The sequence below is a fragment of the Pezoporus flaviventris genome, unplaced genomic scaffold (genome assembly GCF_033815535.1).
Source record: "Pezoporus flaviventris isolate CSIRO_AGI_PZ_B2104156 unplaced genomic scaffold, CSIRO_AGI_Pfla_v1 ptg000007l, whole genome shotgun sequence".
NCBI lineage: Eukaryota > Metazoa > Chordata > Aves > Psittaciformes > Psittacidae > Pezoporus > Pezoporus flaviventris.
The window spans coordinates 94957081-94974772 of NW_026892555.1; the positions used below are offsets into that span (position 1 = coordinate 94957081).

Sequence of the window (17692 nt, forward strand, 5' to 3'; positions counted from 1 at the left end):
AAACAGGCATACCTGCATTGCTACAACCTTTCCTTTGCTTTTGGGACTGAGTGACCACTCATAGCTGACAATTTCATGGTCATCAGTGCTCTGGTTTCCATTCAGCGTGATGAAGTTCTGGGGCAAGGTGACTGCCTGATTAGGTCCTGCATTGGCAATAGGTGGGTAATCCACTGGTTTGTTGACACTCAGAGATGCAATGGTAGAGTTGGCTGCTCCATCTGAATCAATCACTGTGAGTCTACAACAGGAAAAACAGTATTGGAAATCTGTTAAGATGGGCTTCTGTTAAGTTTTAAGTCCAAAGGTTAACTTTTCCTGGCACTTTTTTGAGCATCACCTAAGACAGACCCGATGATTATACTATACAAACTTCTGCTTCAGAAACACATCTGACAACTGAGGTAGGAAAGAAATTCAGAAGACCGATTTAAAAATTCCCACAGCTTTCAATCCTTATGGAAAATAATAATAAAAGGCCTAGCTATACTGGATCCCACATGAAATCCTTTCCCTGAAGTCAACAGCAACTTCATCAAACAGATTTCACTGCAAATTCTTTAAAAAGCTTACTTAGTAAAAACAAGGGATTTGACTCATCAGCCACAGTGTAATAGTCCCAGTTAACACCTACATCCAAGACTACTCTTCTTGATGTTCAGAAGCCCTGCTTATAGCGCACTAGCAGTTCTTAAATTCTTACTGCTTTGTGACACTAATTTTAATGCAGCTCACACTTCTGAAGATGTCAAGTCACAAAACTAAAAAAGTACAGGGTTTAAAAACCCCACTACTGCCTCTCAGAAACATAATGACAAATCATCTTAACATGAGCCTGCTGCAGACAGCCAAAAGTGATGAGAAGTCTGCCCTCAGCAGTATGGTAACTGACTGTATCTCTAACTCGCCTCTTCTGAAAACTACATACTGCTGTCCACATGGAAGGGAACCACTCGAAGCCTTTCCCGAGTAGAACAAAACTAGTGCTCATTTTAGGGAATAAATACTTTTGCAGTGGGTGCATATCCATGTGTATTAGGAACACTGAATTTTTTTGACCAGCTCATTTCCTTTAAGTTTGAACACAGTGCTCTATTGTTCAAGTACCTTAGCCTTCCCTAGAGGTGCACAGATACAGAAAGTGATTTCTTAATTCCCTAAGGTTTAGAACACACTTGAGAGCATTGCTTGTAAAAGCAAGCTCTGCCCTTATTAATACAGAAAAAAATCCTATGCTCCTTTCTGCCACTGTACAATATGAACAATACCAATAAAGAACACAGAATAGAAGCTGAAGTTATGCAATTTTTGTTGAAGCTTATGCAAAGCATCCCATTTAACATATATGTATGCTAACTTCAACATTCTGCTGATGTTACACTGATAAACAATATATTAACTAGTAGGCTGTTGCGTACCGGCATTCAAATAGCCCAGGCTGGATCAGCAGGAAGTCTGCCTCTGTGCAGGTTAGGCTTTAAGTTAAAAAGCTCAGAAAATGAACTCTGATTTTAATTAAAGCACTCAGAACCAAAAATGTTGCTTCCATTGCTGGACACAATCCAGCTTTAGCAATGAACAGAGGGAACCAGTAGCAAGGCAATGGCTTTTATGAAGAACAGAGTGACCCTTATTAAAACAAGCAGACAACAAAGCCCTGCAAGGATAAGTCTCCCAATATTGTTCTCTCTGACATCACCCTTCAGGGGATGACTTTCACAGCTTGACTGCAGTTTCATCTCAGCACACTTGCCAACTTCTATAGAAGGGGCAGGGGGGGTTATGGGTGTTTTGCATAACTTTGTGCTGTAACGTATCGCTACACCAGTATCACAAAAATCACTGCAAGCACTTTTTAATAAAATTGCTCCCTATGTCTCTCTACTGCACAAAATGAAGGTTAAAAGCATGCAGAAGAAAAATTAAGTTTTTTTTTGTTTGAGGAGGTACATGTGAGCACAAGAGAAACAAACATTTAGCTGACATCACAGAAATAGTTAAAACCTCAAAGGAAAGCATCTGTGCAGGTACCTGAAAGTGTAGTTCCCAGGAACAAGGTTAGACAAGTGTAAGACAGGTGTGTCAGCAGACGCCTTCTGCTCTCGCAAAGGACCTTTAATTTCCTCCCAGTGGTAACTTACTATCTTCATATCATCAACACTTTCTATATTCATTAAAGAAAAACATATCAGTTTCCTGCAGAAATTGCTGGAATAAATACTAATGTCTTTCATGCACTGATCCCTGTTGTTTTCTACAATTATCTTCTCAAGTACATTTGAACAGATTTCATGTACCATAGCTGTTAAACCACATATTCCAAACTACATTTGGTATAGTTTATCTAAACAAACAAAAAATTCTTCACACACACACAAATTAAAATCAGTCTCAGACTCTCCACAGTCTGCTCTCAGTAATTATGAGCGGAATTATCACATTTCATCATACCCTACATAACAGCTTTCTGCCATGACACCAGCCATGCTGGCACAGGTTTTCCGGGCAGGGCAGGAAGAAACTGTAAGAGTAGCTGCTGTTTGGACGCAGCAGCCTCTGACATGTTGCATCTCAGTCTCCAGGTGGAAGGCTGCATTTTATCACTTTTTTTAATTTATTAAAATAATTTATAACTAGACTCAAATCCCAAAAATAAATTCAGGGAACTTCTGAGTGAAAAGAAGGAATTTCACGTGTAATTGACAACAACATTATAACTGTATGCAAAAAATAGAGGATATAAGCACAGGAGGGCCCAGTACATACGACTGCCATCAATGAAGGTAGAAGTTGTAGGCAAAGAAACTTCTTGTACTTTGGGTGAAGCAATGGCAACAGGAGGCTGGTTAACTCTGACTGCTGTGAGAAAGATGAGAGAAGGGAAAAAAAAAAGGAAAAAATAAAGGTAGCGAAAGCCCAGGTCAAATTAATGTGTTGACTCTACAGATCAATAGTCCCCAGTGATTTAAATGTAGGATTGACAGCTTTGCAGCAGCATCTGTTTGTCCTTTCTGGGCAAGGGGGAGAAAAGGCTGCTGAAGAACAGTGCACTGATGCAGCAGTCCTCTGCTGCAGCCCCTTCTAACTGGTATAATTTAGATTAAACCTTCACACTGTAACTTGCAGCTACAGCTGCTTCAGCACCTAATTGCTGCTCCCAGCTGTACTGGAGAAGACCACAAAAGGTGGCATGATGCTATCTCAAGCCTTGCCTGAGGAGGGTACAAGACCAGAAAGCATTTAAACACAATGAGTCAGCAACTCTACTTCCTTAAAATGCTTTACAGACACCAAGTTAGGCAACATCTCTGCATGATTGGACTACCAGATGCTCTTGGCAGACAGTAAGTGACAGACTATTAGATAAGCATGTTGTACAACTATTGTATTGAAGAAATTAATTTCATTATTTTAGCCAACTGATTTACCTGGTTTGACTGTGACATTTACAAAACCTTCGCCAAAGGCACTTTCACCAGAAACCGTCACTTTGAAGGCATAAAGTCCCACTGATAACTGAAACAATCACAGAATAAATTGGGTTACCTGTCAAATTATACAAAAGCTGTATGCATAAATCTGCCAGTCACGTAAACAGAGAAAAATCTGGATATCTAAAACCTAGAGCTCCTTTCATAAATACATAGACAAAAGGCTACTAGTCACTGCCCAGAAGTGAGAAATACAAAGCCAAAACTTAGGAATTTTTACTCTACCTTAGAAAATTATTAGAGCACTCTAAAAAGCCCCAAAACCAAAAAACACACCACACTTCCAATCTGGCAAAGATCTGGTGACACATGCAAGTGGAGAGACTCCTTGAATCCAGGTGCCCTTCCCCACAGGTTAGATTCCTGTGAAAGGACCACACAAACACACTGAGCCTGAGCTTACAGCTCACTTACATGAGAGAGCTTCAAGGTCTGGCTGTGCCTGCGCTCCATTTCACCACCATAGTCAGCAGGATGACTGATTAAGCTCCACTCATAGGTGTAGGCTGTTTCTAAGAGCAGTAACATAGCATAACAGTAATCAGCTTTGCCTTCAAAATAAGCCCAGAAAACAAAGAAATCAAGTTCACTATCCACCAGATAAAATGCTACAGTAGGAAATCGTAAGTGCTACTGTTTAAGCCTGTAAAATGAAGCAGTATGAAAACATGTCATACTTCCACAGTGCTTTGTAACATTGTAAAACAGCAAGTATATAATGGACTTCACAAATAACTGACTTCACAAAATCAAGCTTCATGTGAGGTGAACGCATTTTGCATACCTGTGAAACGTGTATTCCTTGATGCTGCAGTTCAGAAGCTGGTAATTTTAAAGTAAATGCTGCATTCAGAAGCAACTTCCTCCTTCCCTTTACAGCAAGATACTATAACCTGGATCACTTCATCTTTTGGAAGAAACTACAGACTTTCTATTGAACCATCTGGCTAATGAGTTCAGGTTCTGAAAATAAAAGCCACTAAAAAAAAATGGATAAACCTCCAAAATGAAAAGGAGGAAATCCCCCCTTGTAATTGGAGCCACCAAAAAAAAAAAATGTATCAGTAGGAGATGAGGATTATTTTACCCTGAGACATTCACATAAATCAGGACTTGTCTGCATTTACAAGTTGGTAGTGTGTGCACCTCCTTGTATGCCAAGGCCATTCAACTCACCTGTAGGTGGTGGTGGGACAACAAAGGCATTCAGTTCAACCTCATTTTTGGGTAGCACCACTTGTATGTTATCTCCAGCAGACACAATAAGTTCTTTTACTGTATCTAAGACAGAATGAATACATTATGTTTTAACAGATGGACAGATTTAAATTCAGCATCTTTGAATATTACTTGTAATGGATTAAACAAAATTTGACAAACTTGATTATGTATTGAGGAATTCTTATTTTTTCACTTGTCCTTCCCTGTTCATTGTAGAGTTTGTCAAATTTTTCACCTTTTACCAAACCAAAATTTTTCTTCTTCCCCAAACATGAAGTGTCATTTCCCCTACTTCTGTTTTAGGGAAAAGCATTCTGATTACTCCTGAATATCACAGGTAACATTGCTCTGCATAAAGAATTACAATTTTCTTGGATAGAAGTGCAGGAATTAAAAAATACACAATTACAGAGGACAAGGAAAGCCATCTGCACCAGAACAAAATTAATTAAATGAAGTAACATAGTCCAAACTAGAACTGTAGTGCTTGCCATCCAGGAACACCCTCCCAATTCTCATCTGTGAAACTCTTTTCCAAAAAATGCAAAGTCCACAAAGCCAGTCGCCAACAGAAATGTATCAAAGCACAACTTCAGGAAAGGTTCCCACACACCTGTATTTCAAAGGTTTTAAATGTCTTCCTGTTAATATTGGGAATCCACAGCACAGAGGTTCTGCGAAGGCAACATTTACTAATGTCTAAATGTTCAGCTTACAACTTCCGAATAGATAAGCAAGGTGGTATTCAGTGCCAGCTGACAGGCCTAAAAACGGACTGAAGAGGTCACACTGCCAACACACTTTCTGTCACCACTATTTTAATGTGCCCAAGGCTCCACAATTGCTCATGGGAGTAGCCCTAGACACCAGTGGAGTGGATGTTTGTACCTGGACCTCCACATGAGATGAGAATAAAATGGCTAGATGAGGGTGATGACCAAAACAGAAGAGTGACTGTCTTCCAGACTTTTAAGACTGTAGGGCTGATAACACACAAACTTGAGGTATTCCTTGCACAAAGCAGTACTTACATTGAGATTCATCACAGACTCCCCTTCAGCTTCTTCTTCCAAGCTCCTTTTTGAGCCATCTTCAACCTCCTCTTGTGAAGGAGGACAAGGAGCTGCCTAGTCAACCAACACTCAATGATGATCCATTGCCTTGGAGAGATAATCTCCTGCAGCTCATTTTTTCCTGTCACCTGCTACTGCTATCCTGGCTGGCAGGTTGTAGTTTGGCAGAGGGTGCCAAGAGTGTCCCAAACGCTTAACTGTCCACATCCTTCACTATACCAGAGGGCCAAACACCACTTCTCTGCTACTTGTGGCCCTTCTGACCAATTGTCAGGATGCGCAGGGAGGCAGGAAACTCGGCAGAAGAAAGGAGATACTCTAACATACAGACACACAGAATTTACTGCAACTACTGAGAATATAGTGATTATACATGTCCTTGTCAAACTAAAAGCTGCTCTGCAGATGGAAGTCTGATAAGCTTTCTCACAGCCTTGAAATTAGAGCAAAACTTTTTTTCCTCAGGATGAAGAGGCCAGATTCTCCCTTACTACAGGCTAGGCTTCTCCCTGTTAAGGGCTGAGCTTCCTCAGGTCCCACCTATGTTCCTGCACAATATCTGACAACTACAGTGGGAACCCTTCTCAAGAGTTTAAGAGGGAACAATATCCTCAAGAGTCACACAAAACCAACAGTATGGCTAGAAGAGACTATTCTAAAACTGCAGAAAGCCTCAAATATTTCTCACCAAGTATAAAAATTAACCCATTTTCAAAAGCCTTTTAATCTCTTCTTTTACTTTGCTGTATTTTCTTGGATTATAATTTCCTGCTAACAATGGACTTGGTCAGAGTTCTGCCTCAGATGGCTAAGGAGTCTGAAGTTTGCAATGTTACTGTAGGTCTACAGGCCTGAAGTGGGATGATGTTGCGTTCGGATAAAGAGTGAACTCATAACTAACAACGGTCTGGAAGCTTGACAGTCGTAAAAGCCATCCCCACCCACTGTTCAACCCGCAGGTACCCCTCAGATCTCCAGCTATGTTAAAACATTACCTGATTTAGCGTCAGTAACAGGTGGTGTGAACTGCTGCATGGGCTCAGATGGCACAGTATTAGTGAGAAGTAGCACAATCCCACCTTCAGTGCCATTCTCTGGGGCCATTGTAGGAGTCTGGGTCTTCTCTGACACACCTGGGGAGAAATCCACTTTCTCTGAAGGAGGGGAAGGCGTAACAGCCTGAAAAATGAATTATAGGGAAAGAATTGTAAAAGTGAGCCATTCTTCACATTCCTAGATTTAGAATTACGCTGTTTTTTTAAATAGCATGTAGGGTGAGCTTACTGATACATGTTACTAGGAGGTTTTATTCGTACACAGAATATCAGTCAAACAGGAGGACTTTGATTGGGGCTTTTGGTGATTTGTTTTGTCATTCATTCCACCCCCACCCCCCCCAACAAGCTTTACAAGAAATGCTCATATGGTTATCAAAATGAGGTAACCTGCAACACAACTAAGGCTATCAGTTCTCAAGGCAACAAAGAACAGTAGGACAGCTCTAAACACAGTCATAAACCTTTAAAACCCAATGACAGGAAGTCTGTGTGGTAAGTATTATTGTCTTCATGCTTTACACACAAACATAACAGAATCCTTGCCTCTTACTGTATCTGCTCAGACCAGAACTTCCTCATGCCTTCTTGTTTCCTCATTACTAATAAAACCCTAAATCTGTCCACATCAGTCACCAAGCTGTAGTAGTGTTGTCTCTCACCCAGCTTGTGGTAAATCAGAACTTCAGCAAAGAACACAGCAAGTTTTACAGAATAACTCAGCACTGTGTTAGCCTTGCCCAACACCTTGCCCCTCTCCCTTAAGCCATATCACCTTTCAATGACACATTAGTCTCAAAGGGCAAACAGTTTCTCCTTACCTTCTCAAGACATATTTCTGACCTAACGCCTAGAGAAAAGCATTTTACTAACTAGGGCTACTATGTGTGGCACATGAAGACATATACTGCTATTATATGTACACATAATCTATTAACTGAAGAATAGGATTATGAAGATTGGTAAAATGCACATTGATATCACACAGTGTCCGAGGTGGGAAGAAACCTCTAGAGATGGCCTAATAAACTCTGCTCCCCAAAGCAGGGTCAGATACATCAGGCTGCTCAAGACCATGTCCAGTCAGCTTTTGACTATCCCCAAGGACAGATAATCCACAACCTCTGGAAAACCTGTTCCAGTGTTCCACCACCATCACAAGAAAAAAGAAATGGAATGGTTTTAGTGTTTAAATAAAATTCCTTGCATTTCAATTTATGCCCATTGTCTCTTGTTACTGGACAGCACTGAAAAGAGCCCATCTTCACTCCTGCCATGGTTATTTATACACATTGGTAAGACACTCCTGAACCCTCTCTGATCAAAGCTGAATAGTCTGAGCTCTCAGCTTCTCTTCAGTTGCTCCACTTTCATTCTGCAGTCTGTTGCCTCCCTAGGAAATCACAGTAGCTCTGCCTTGGATGTGGACAGGAGGAAAAGCTCCCTGTGCAGCTGGGAGCACCAAGGTGACATCAGGGACTGGCTTCCCAGCCTGCAAGGAAACAGAGTGTATGGAAGTCATCTGCAACTTCATCTCTGCCTTCAGTTAAGGACAGAGAGGAAAGATCCCTGTGCAGCTGGGACAGTAACAGCAGCGCTGGGGACTGTGGCTGCTTGACCTGTGAGGCTGCAAAGGACCCACTAAGATGGTTCTGTAAAAAAAGACGATGCAAGCACCTTTGTGGTCATATCTCCAGCTCTGCCAAATAGGCAGAGAGTAATATGATGTCTCTGCGCAGCTGGGACATTGACAACAGGATCAGAGACTGCAGCTCTCCTAGGTAGTGCCCTTGGCATACCAAACTTATACCCTCAGCTGGAATCTCGCCCTTGACAATATTATCACACATGGTAAGAGCCTCAAGCCTGTCCTGCCTCATGCCTTGACAAAAGACAGCTAGCTCTCCTTTACATAATCACTCCATCCCACATCTTCCAAAAAGATCTGCTTTAACACACTTTGGAAAACCAAAGCGCTTCTTTGCCTGCCAAATTTGAGGCATGTCTACTTTTCCGAGTTCCCTCTGGTTTTCCTTCTCTCCTGGCCCTTTTCCAATCTATCAGCTGAGAAGCAGCCATACTGCCTTTGTAGGACAGATGGGGACAAAGTCACCTCAAACATACCTTTCCTGGATCACCGTCTTCTGCAATGGCACCAAACATCTTTTCAGTTGGCAAGCCTAGGCAAGACTGCAGTCAAAAAAGCTGCTCCATGGTACTGTCACATGCAAAGCAGTGTCTCAGCCAAAAAAGATAACTTAAATTAGGAACGTTAGCAGGCAGCAATGGGGCAGGGGCAATATCAGGAATTAAGTTCTCAGACAGAAACTATTGTTGAGAGGTATTCCTGAGCAGATGTAGAAAGCAAGGTTAACCCAAATTCTAGCTTGGGAACCAAAAGGAAAAGGAAAGAAAAGAAAGGACTCTTTCTTGGAGTGAACAGGGTAGGCAGTTCTGTTGGTATGAGCTTTGTGGGATTTTTTTGTTTGCTTTTACCCACCTGTACAGCCACAACTGCTTGTTACAAAATAAACACACCACCCATGAGGGCCCATGTCCTTCAGTTCTCAGGGTTTGACTTGAGTGTAAATCTCTTGAGAATTCCCACAGAAAACAAGAACACCCCCATATCCAAAGGAAAAAAAAAAACAACCAAAACCCCCAAAACAACCCAAAAAAACAGTCATTCAGTTCCCTGAGGAACATTTCGGCTGTCCCCTCCATGAATCTCATCTTAAGTAAGAGAGCTGCATTAAATCTGTGACAAGTATTTTCTTCCCTATGGTAATGGCAATAAATTATCATTTTTACAGCAAGAGATAGGTAGCTGCTGGTCATAAAATCTGGTGGAATTTAGAGCAATCCAGCTAACAGAGCTTAACTTCCTCCTCCCTCTAGCAGGGGTGTGTGTGTCAAACCCAGTAAATGTTGACCTTACAGCCTGTTTCACCTTTCCAACTGATCCCACCCTGTTCTTAAGAAACTGGAGCCCCTTTAGTCTCAACTGATCAAACTGATGGGCATAAATAGAGAAAAAGGTGCCTCTTACTTAATTATCTAAATTTGGCTTTAAATATTTAACTTATTTTATTATTGACAGACTCAAGAAAAGGATTCTGAGAACAAAAACAACTTATCCACTTTATCCTGCTGTACATCGTAGTCCAAAGCCGCTACTGCCCCTTATGTACCTTGACTCTCTAATATGTTTTAAGAACGTTACAGAAGGTATTCAGCTCCATTATGTCTGTAACACTGCTATGCATTAGTAACATGAAACCCATAAAATAGGCTTAATTTTATTGATGGAGGAACTTATAGTTACTGGTCTTGGCTTTTGGATACTAGAGTCCACTGGTATTGCTCAGCTGACTACTGCTGACGAGCCACCAAGTGTCAGAAGGGAAGAATACCATAGCACCATTCCAGCAGGTCCAAGCACACTCCTCTGTACACTTCCAAGGAAACCCCAGTGTCCCAAAAGCAGCTCTGCTCCTTATCTGACAGAAGAGTCCTTTAGCAATTCATCTGCCTAATAAGACAGATGAACTGCTTTCAGCCTTTTCTACACTCTAATAAGACTGTAAGTCATTTGAGACTTGTTACATTACAAAGCAATAACCTAAATTGATTTGAAAAACAAAACCATTGCAAACTCGCCTCACCATACTCTGCCTGCTTCCTGAGGGACAAACCTACCTCTTTTTGCAAACCATCATCAGGTTGTTGAAGAAGCTGAACAGCTGCTTCACTTTCAAATGTCTTCCTAGGGAACGGTGTAATCTCTGGGAGAGATGACAACCTCTCTATGGAGTGTTCAGTGACAGAGTGGAATTCAGAGCTGTTTTTATTCAGAAGGCTTTCCCTTTTCCCAGACTCTCCTTTCTTCTCAACAATGTCTTCCTGGTTATCTCCATCATCACCCATGGAATAGTTGAAGCTGTTTTCACCTGCCACCACCGGGCCCCAGTCAGTATAATCCATGCTGTCCTTCTGCTCATGTTTGATGCTCATCTGAAAGGGGTCCTGTTCCAGCTCCTTATAATCATCAATGTATTCAGGTATCTCCTCAAGGCTGGGATCTTTGCCAAGCAGAGACAGCTCCTTCAGGCTACTCACTTCCTCAGATGGCTCATTCTGGAGTCCCACGGAGTGGACCATGCTTGGGATCACTTGCCCAAATCCCAGCAGTGAGGCTGGCCTCTGAGAAGGCCTCAGCACAAAAGTAAGATAGGATTTTACAGTTTCTATTTTTTTAGGTTCACAGTTCTCCTTGTGTTGACAGTTCACGATGTAACAGCGACGTTCAAACATCCAGGACAAGTCACAACCAGAGAGGTCACAACACGCGGCGATGCAGTCCGACACAGACATAGCGTGAGGAATTCGCATAATTTTAGTGGTATCTAAGTTGGGAGATATTACTGCACCCGAGTACGTCGCTCCTTCTCTGCACTGCTCACAACTGGAACCTGAAACAACACCACCAACATAAGGCACAACACTACAATCAAGCCATAATATAGTTTACTGTGACCAAAAATGGCTTATCACAAGAAACAAGATAAAAACAGGTGGTACCCTGCTAAAATAAGCTCATTTCTTCTCACTGACATCATCACTACTCCGTTACTTTTTTTTCCCCAATGCATCCCTTTGCAGTAGCATTTGTACTTTGAAGGATTTTTCAGTATAGGATCTTCATATGTTTTGCAAAGTACTTTTTACTCCCTTTCTACAAATACATAAGAAATGAAAGTGAGTTGCCAATACTTAAAACCAGGAACAGAGCAAGAAACATGCACAAAAAAAAAAATGGGGTACCTCCATTTCCATTATCATAGCATAGTGAACAAAACATGTTTTAAAACAAAACTCAAATAAAAGGCTGTAACATATCATTGTTGCATTTCAGGGAGAAGGCAGCAAAATTTTACATAGAAGAAACATTTGCCATCTCACTTGAACTTCATTAAGAGTCACTCATACCAACCTAATTGCTGAACTTAATACAAAAACTGGGTGAGCTCTCCAACTTCTGCCACTTTAACCACTAGCTCATGAGAAATCACAAGAGGTCGCTCCAATACAGAGCATCTTTCCTTCCTGTGCAGTGAAGTACTTTTAGTATGTCAGCAGAATTATTTTTAAGCACATCACAGACTGAGTGTGAAGTGTTCAAATCAAGCATGAATCAACATACTGTGTATCTCGGTCAACTTTTAACGTCTTTTCTAGGTGCTTTTTCCTGGTTATAACTGCTCTTCAGAATTCCTCTCGCCAAAATGCAACTTGAAAAAAAAAAAAAAAATCTTATCATGCTTCAAAAATCAGTTGAGTAAAACCAGGACATTCTTCTTAACATGTTTTAAAACTAGACTTCCTAAGTCAACCAATGAAAACAAGATGAGACCACTGTGGAGCTCACACAGTAAGGGAAGATAAAGTTGACTGCTCTGTATATCATTAACAGTTAAGTTCTGGCAGTAGGAGCCTCTTTGTTCAGAACAGTATATGGCAGGACAAAAAGAAAAGGCAGCTTGACTGATTGATTCCAGCTCAAATCTGTTGAACTGATAAGCAGGAAAAATTAAATCAAAGAATAGGAATAAGATGGCAATAAGGGTTAGGTCTGGTCGTGACCTAGAGCCTCAGAGATGCAGATTCTCTTGTCCATGCACTGCGTCCAACCACCACACTACAGATCCCACCACATCTCCTGGGCTAAACTGCAGTACACTCTTCCACAATACGTGATCTGAATACAGCTACTGAAATACCTGTCAGGCATCATAGTGCCTGGGATCAATGTACAGCTTGCAAAGTAGATTAACTTCAATTCAAGAAGAAAAACAACCAACCAAACAAAAAGTTTACAAGAGTAGATGCACCAGTGCAGCCATTACATACATCCCTTCACAGGGAAACACTCAACACTTCCAACAGAGACGTGGACAATATGAACTAACCTGGCATACTGCATAACTCACTATAATCTCAAAGATGGTTATCAGACACTACACCATCTTGCCTTTGGAAAGACCTGTGTGAACCAGAACACATTACTAGAACACGTAGCCATGGCAGTATAAGTAAGAAAGAATGCACTGCAAACACAGGCTAGTGGTTCCACTACGATTTCAAAGACATGCCTACATCTTAAAGTGTCCTTTGTCCTGGCATGTGTTTCATGCCTTAGACACGAGGTAAGAAAAGGGTGCTCATTATTCTTCAAAGTCCAAGACCACCCATAGTGAAATATTTTGAAAATTGATGGCTTGCTATGCGTCTGGAAACATCCGCTCTCCCAGACTAAAGAAAAGGACACTGGTGATGTCTAGCAGACTCTGTGAGGCCATGTAATCTATGGCTGGGCTGCATGGAGTTCAAAACGAGACGAGGCTGCTCAACACCTGTGACTGCAATTATCTGCCAATCCATCTTCGCATTTTGTTGGAGTGGCTTATTTCAGAACAAAGCATCACAATATAAACACACAGTAAGAGAAAACTGAGAGCCAGTCAGGAGAACACTATTGTATTTCCAGAAATGCATTTCAGTAGCACTACCTGGAAGGTCTGCCACAAACGCCAGATTAGAATATGCCTGCTTCAGATTAATTGATTCCAAGGTCCTGGATTCCCAGTTACAAAGTAAATTCTTCCTGTGGTGGAAAGCAGTGGGGGGAGGAGTCAGTAATTTTTTGGATGCGTTACCCTTAAAACGATTGCTTTTTATTAATGGCCAGAATAATTTAAATCTATTTCAATTTAAGTTGATTTCATCAATGAATGGATATAAGCCAGTGAAATGAAACTGGCATTGTAAGGACTGCCTACTTGGAGAAAAGAGAAGCTGCATCTGCAGGTTTGGGAAGCTTCGTCCAAACTGCACCAGATGCTGAGTGGCAGAAGAATGGTACATGGTATACATGGTACCCACCATCTATCACCACATCCAGCTCAAGCCTCCCGAGAGGCACAAACTTGAGTCAGTGGTATGCATCTGATCCACTGGGTGACCTGTCTACTGTTCTAGCTGCTTTTCTTTTTTTTTAACCCATTGTATTGGGTTTATGTGGCAAGGTTTTGGTAGTCGAGGGTGGGAAGAAATGGACTGCAGGCATGCTTCTGTGGAAAGACACCAGAAGCTGTCCCCATGTCATTTCCAAGAGGAACTGACTGTTGGCCAATGCTGAGCCTATCAGCGACATTGGTACACTGGTACATCACCTTTTTGATGACATATTTAAGAAGGCGTAAAAAACACTGTACAACAGCAGGAGGCAGGAGAGAGGAGTGAAACAGGTCAGCACACACAAGGTCAGTGAAGAAAGGGGAGGAGATCCTGCAGGTGTCAGAGCAGAGATTCGCCTGCAGCCTGTGGTACAGACCATGGTTAAGCAGGTTGGCCCCCTGCAGCCCACAGAGGTCCATGGAGGAGCAGATATATACCTGCTGCCTGTGGAGGACCCCACACCAGAGCAGGTAAATAAGCCCTGAATCAAGCTGTGACCCTGGGGAGAGCCCATGTTGGAGCAGACTCCTGGCAGGAACAGGGGGAACGTATTTCTAGATCTGCTCTTACTTCTCATTATCCTACTCTAATTAACTGGCAATAAATTATTTTATCTATGTCTAGTCTAGTTAGCTCTTGAATGTAACTTGTATGTGATCTCCCTGTCCTGATCTTGGCCTGTGAGCTTTTAATCATATTTTTATCTTCTGCCTTGTTGAGAAGGGGTAGTGATAGAGCAACTTGCCGGGCACCTGGCAGCCAGCCAACATCAACCCACCATATTCATGAAAAGCAGTCAAAAACTATTAGCCAAGAGCCACCACACACAAAATAAAAGACTCAAACAAATATAATCTAAACAGGAAGGAGCAGACCTCCTCAAATTTCCTTTGATAAATGGCAGCAGATTCTTCAATACCCTTTTGAATATATTCCCTACTAAGCCCATTTCTCTATTCTCTGATAGATGCAATGTCAAGCCTTTCTCATTTGCCAGCCTTCTCATTATCTTATGTTAAAAGAAGTGGTAAGAAAACTTTTTTTCTCCTAAGTAGCTTTTAGAATCACAAGCTCATGTGCACAGAAAAACTGCAGAATGAACGTCTAGCAGCTTCATGAGCCCAAGTCAATCCATCTTAAAGCTTGCACTAAAAAGCAGTACATTTAACTTAACACAGGAGAGCATCCACTGATGTATTTCAGCAAATATATCCTGAAAAAAACAGCAAGTACCTTCCAGTTTAGAGCTCCACTTGGATGGAAAATACTGCAAATTACCAAGATGGAAATAAATACTAAAATTTATACTAAAATAATGTGTGATACCAGAATATATTAGCCCCTAAACACTGTGTTCTGGTACCCAAGATCCAGGGAGAGGCTTGGAATACAGCCAGCAGTCTGAGCATAATTATTTTGTTCTCAGGTATATCAAGAAAGCATAGCAAAATTGCAGCTAAAGAACAAAACCACTTTCTACATGAACACTGAGGATATTCTAGCCTGCTAGCAATTAACAGCATCATCAAAAATCTAAAACTGTGACATTCTACACAGCCAAAATTCAGTATTTACTGCACATTACTGCTTTCTTTTGAAGTGTTTTTTTTTTTTTTTAAAGATACTGACATGGACCCTACAGCAGGTACTCAGTATCTCACAGGAGAGCACTTTACTTGTTTACAGAAGGCATACTTATTATTTACTACAGTAACAAAAACCGCAGCTCCATGTTCTCCTCAAAAAGCTTGGCATTATAAGATGCCCAGGATGATTTTGAGGATTACTGCAAACCAGCCATGAGCACAGCTGTAGTTAATGCCCATCACCCCTCAGCTGTAGTTAATACCTACTCCTCGGCATCCAGTATTTCCAAATTCAGTAGTCCATGCAACCCTTATCACATTAGCAATGTTTATCCTCATGAAACATCCAATCCTGTTTATACTACAGGAGATGAAAGCCAGGTAACGGAGCATTATTTTTTAAATTCTTGCTAACATCAATACTGCCACTATCCCCACAGCCAGATTTCAGACACTCTTTTAAAGAAATACACACCATCCTTGAATATATTGTTCTGTAGTTGCCATGCCAAAACTGCCTGCACCAGAATAAATCTCCCTACGACACAAAACCAGTACTAAGAATTACTATTTGTTAACCTATCTGATTACTAAAGAAAGTAATTTACCTATGTCTTTGGCTGAAGCAGAAGCTTACAGGACTTTCCTGTGAGCTTTGAAAGGAAATACACGTCTGTAAAGCAGATGGTGAGATGAGAGATGTAAACAAATGCATTTGTGCTTCTCATAAATCAAGCATCTTATGATGTTCCAGAAGAAAATAGGCAGCTTAGAACATAAGCAATACATCATTCTTAAATTGTTGTCTTGCAAGAGAAAGAAGGAAAACTGAACTCTCCCACTACTCCTTCCTGCCCCATGCATCTGCACCGAAACATCCTATTGAAATTGGCTCCAAACAGCTCCCAGCTTTGTTCCTCCACTGCCACCAACTGCCAGTTATGTAGCTGTTAGCACTGAGGAGTCACAAGATGAATAAGGCAAGAGCTGGGACATATTTCATTCACACCTGCATATACACCCCAGGAGCACTCACTTGTTGTTCATGACTCAGACACACAAGAAGTAATATCCTACCTGTTATTGCCCATAGTAACAGGCAGAGAACACCAAGTCCAAATGCCATGCTGCACCAGGAAGGCAGTGACAACAGCTTTTCCAACCAGCTGTGTAGAAATTATGCGTCTTAATGTTGATTTCCTCTAATATTGTTTAGTACCCTGCTGTAGCCATGAAGCACTGCAACAAACAGGACAGGAAAAAATAGGTCAGATGTGAGCATTAATTAGAATAGAAGAGTAAAAGCCAATAAACAGGTTAAATGCAGGCTTTATTATTACTTCCTGACTTCTTGATGGATGACACAGTTTACCAGCCAAGGTGAAGATACAGAACAAATTACCTACCTGGAAATCTCATTCTCTGAAGATGCAGAAATGTCCCTAAAAGATTTGCATGGCTGTGTTTCTGTACCTCAAAACCCTCAGATATTCTGTCTTCAGTTATCTAGAACCCGGCTTTGCTCTGACTTTAAACAGAAAATAGAAAGTACTCTTAACTGAGGAATCATGGTCAGCATGTCCATGCTAAAATTCATGCAGTGTTAAATCAGCTCTTGAGATAGCCCTCAAGCTGGATACCTCCCAGCTATCCAGGTAATGCAAGCAGACACTTCTCCAGAATTCCTAGGTAAACTCCTTACAGGATACTGAATTCTCCAAATAAGGCAGCCTAAGCAAGAAACAGATCTACTAACAACAAATAGTTTGAAGTTGCATTACTCATGTGAGGACAAAAAAATTTAGCCAAACTCACACCCCCTCCCACATAAAGGATCCTAAGTAGATATTTGACCAAAAGACACTTCTGTAAATTGAAAACAGTGAGGTTTCTTTGGAGAACAGCCCTTCTCAAGGCAGAGCATCCCAGTCTATTCCCCGTGATTATTCATTATGTGACTTGTTAAACAGCTGTTAACAGCTGAGCCGAGCAACTGATGGTGTAAACATTTCTCCCAGGGAATTCACTGAGGAGTGTGAATGCCTCCCTGAGCTAGCCAGATCAGCAGGGGGAAGTGAATATGTGGCTCAGCCCAACAGAGAGTATAAAAACTGAACAACAGAGGAATTCTGAAGAGTGCAAGGGGCTTGAACTGGCTTCAACTCATGCCTTCCTTCCCAGTTACAGAGGATGCCCAGTGTTACAATGGCGAGCTGAGTATAGAGACCAGCAATCAGAATCACACTGGT

The 17692-nt window shown here is 41.4% G+C and overlaps 1 protein-coding gene across 4 annotated transcripts in view; it reads right to left on the reverse strand.

The window, feature by feature from the left end:
- KIAA0319 (KIAA0319 ortholog) overlaps positions 1–17692 on the reverse strand; it is a 55439-nt gene that overhangs the window by 19312 nt on the left and 18435 nt on the right. For 2 of the 4 annotated variants that reach the window (XM_061449594.1, XM_061449592.1), the window contains exons 1-10: positions 16850–16967; positions 16521–16682; positions 10540–11312; positions 6781–6964; positions 4668–4772; positions 3906–4003; positions 3429–3516; positions 2767–2859; positions 2032–2164; positions 13–241 (exon numbers count right to left, since the gene is read on the reverse strand). In XM_061449594.1, coding sequence (XP_061305578.1) covers positions 13–241; positions 2032–2164; positions 2767–2859; positions 3429–3516; positions 3906–4003; positions 4668–4772; positions 6781–6964; positions 10540–11312; positions 16521–16569 — 1752 coding nt within the window. In that variant the 5' untranslated portion in view covers positions 16570–16682; positions 16850–16967. Of the gene's footprint in view, positions 1–12; positions 242–2031; positions 2165–2766; positions 2860–3428; positions 3517–3905; positions 4004–4667; positions 4773–6780; positions 6965–10539; positions 11313–16520; positions 16683–16849; positions 16968–17692 lie in introns of those variants that run through there. The other 2 variants (XM_061449595.1, XM_061449593.1) reach the window with 2 other exon arrangements.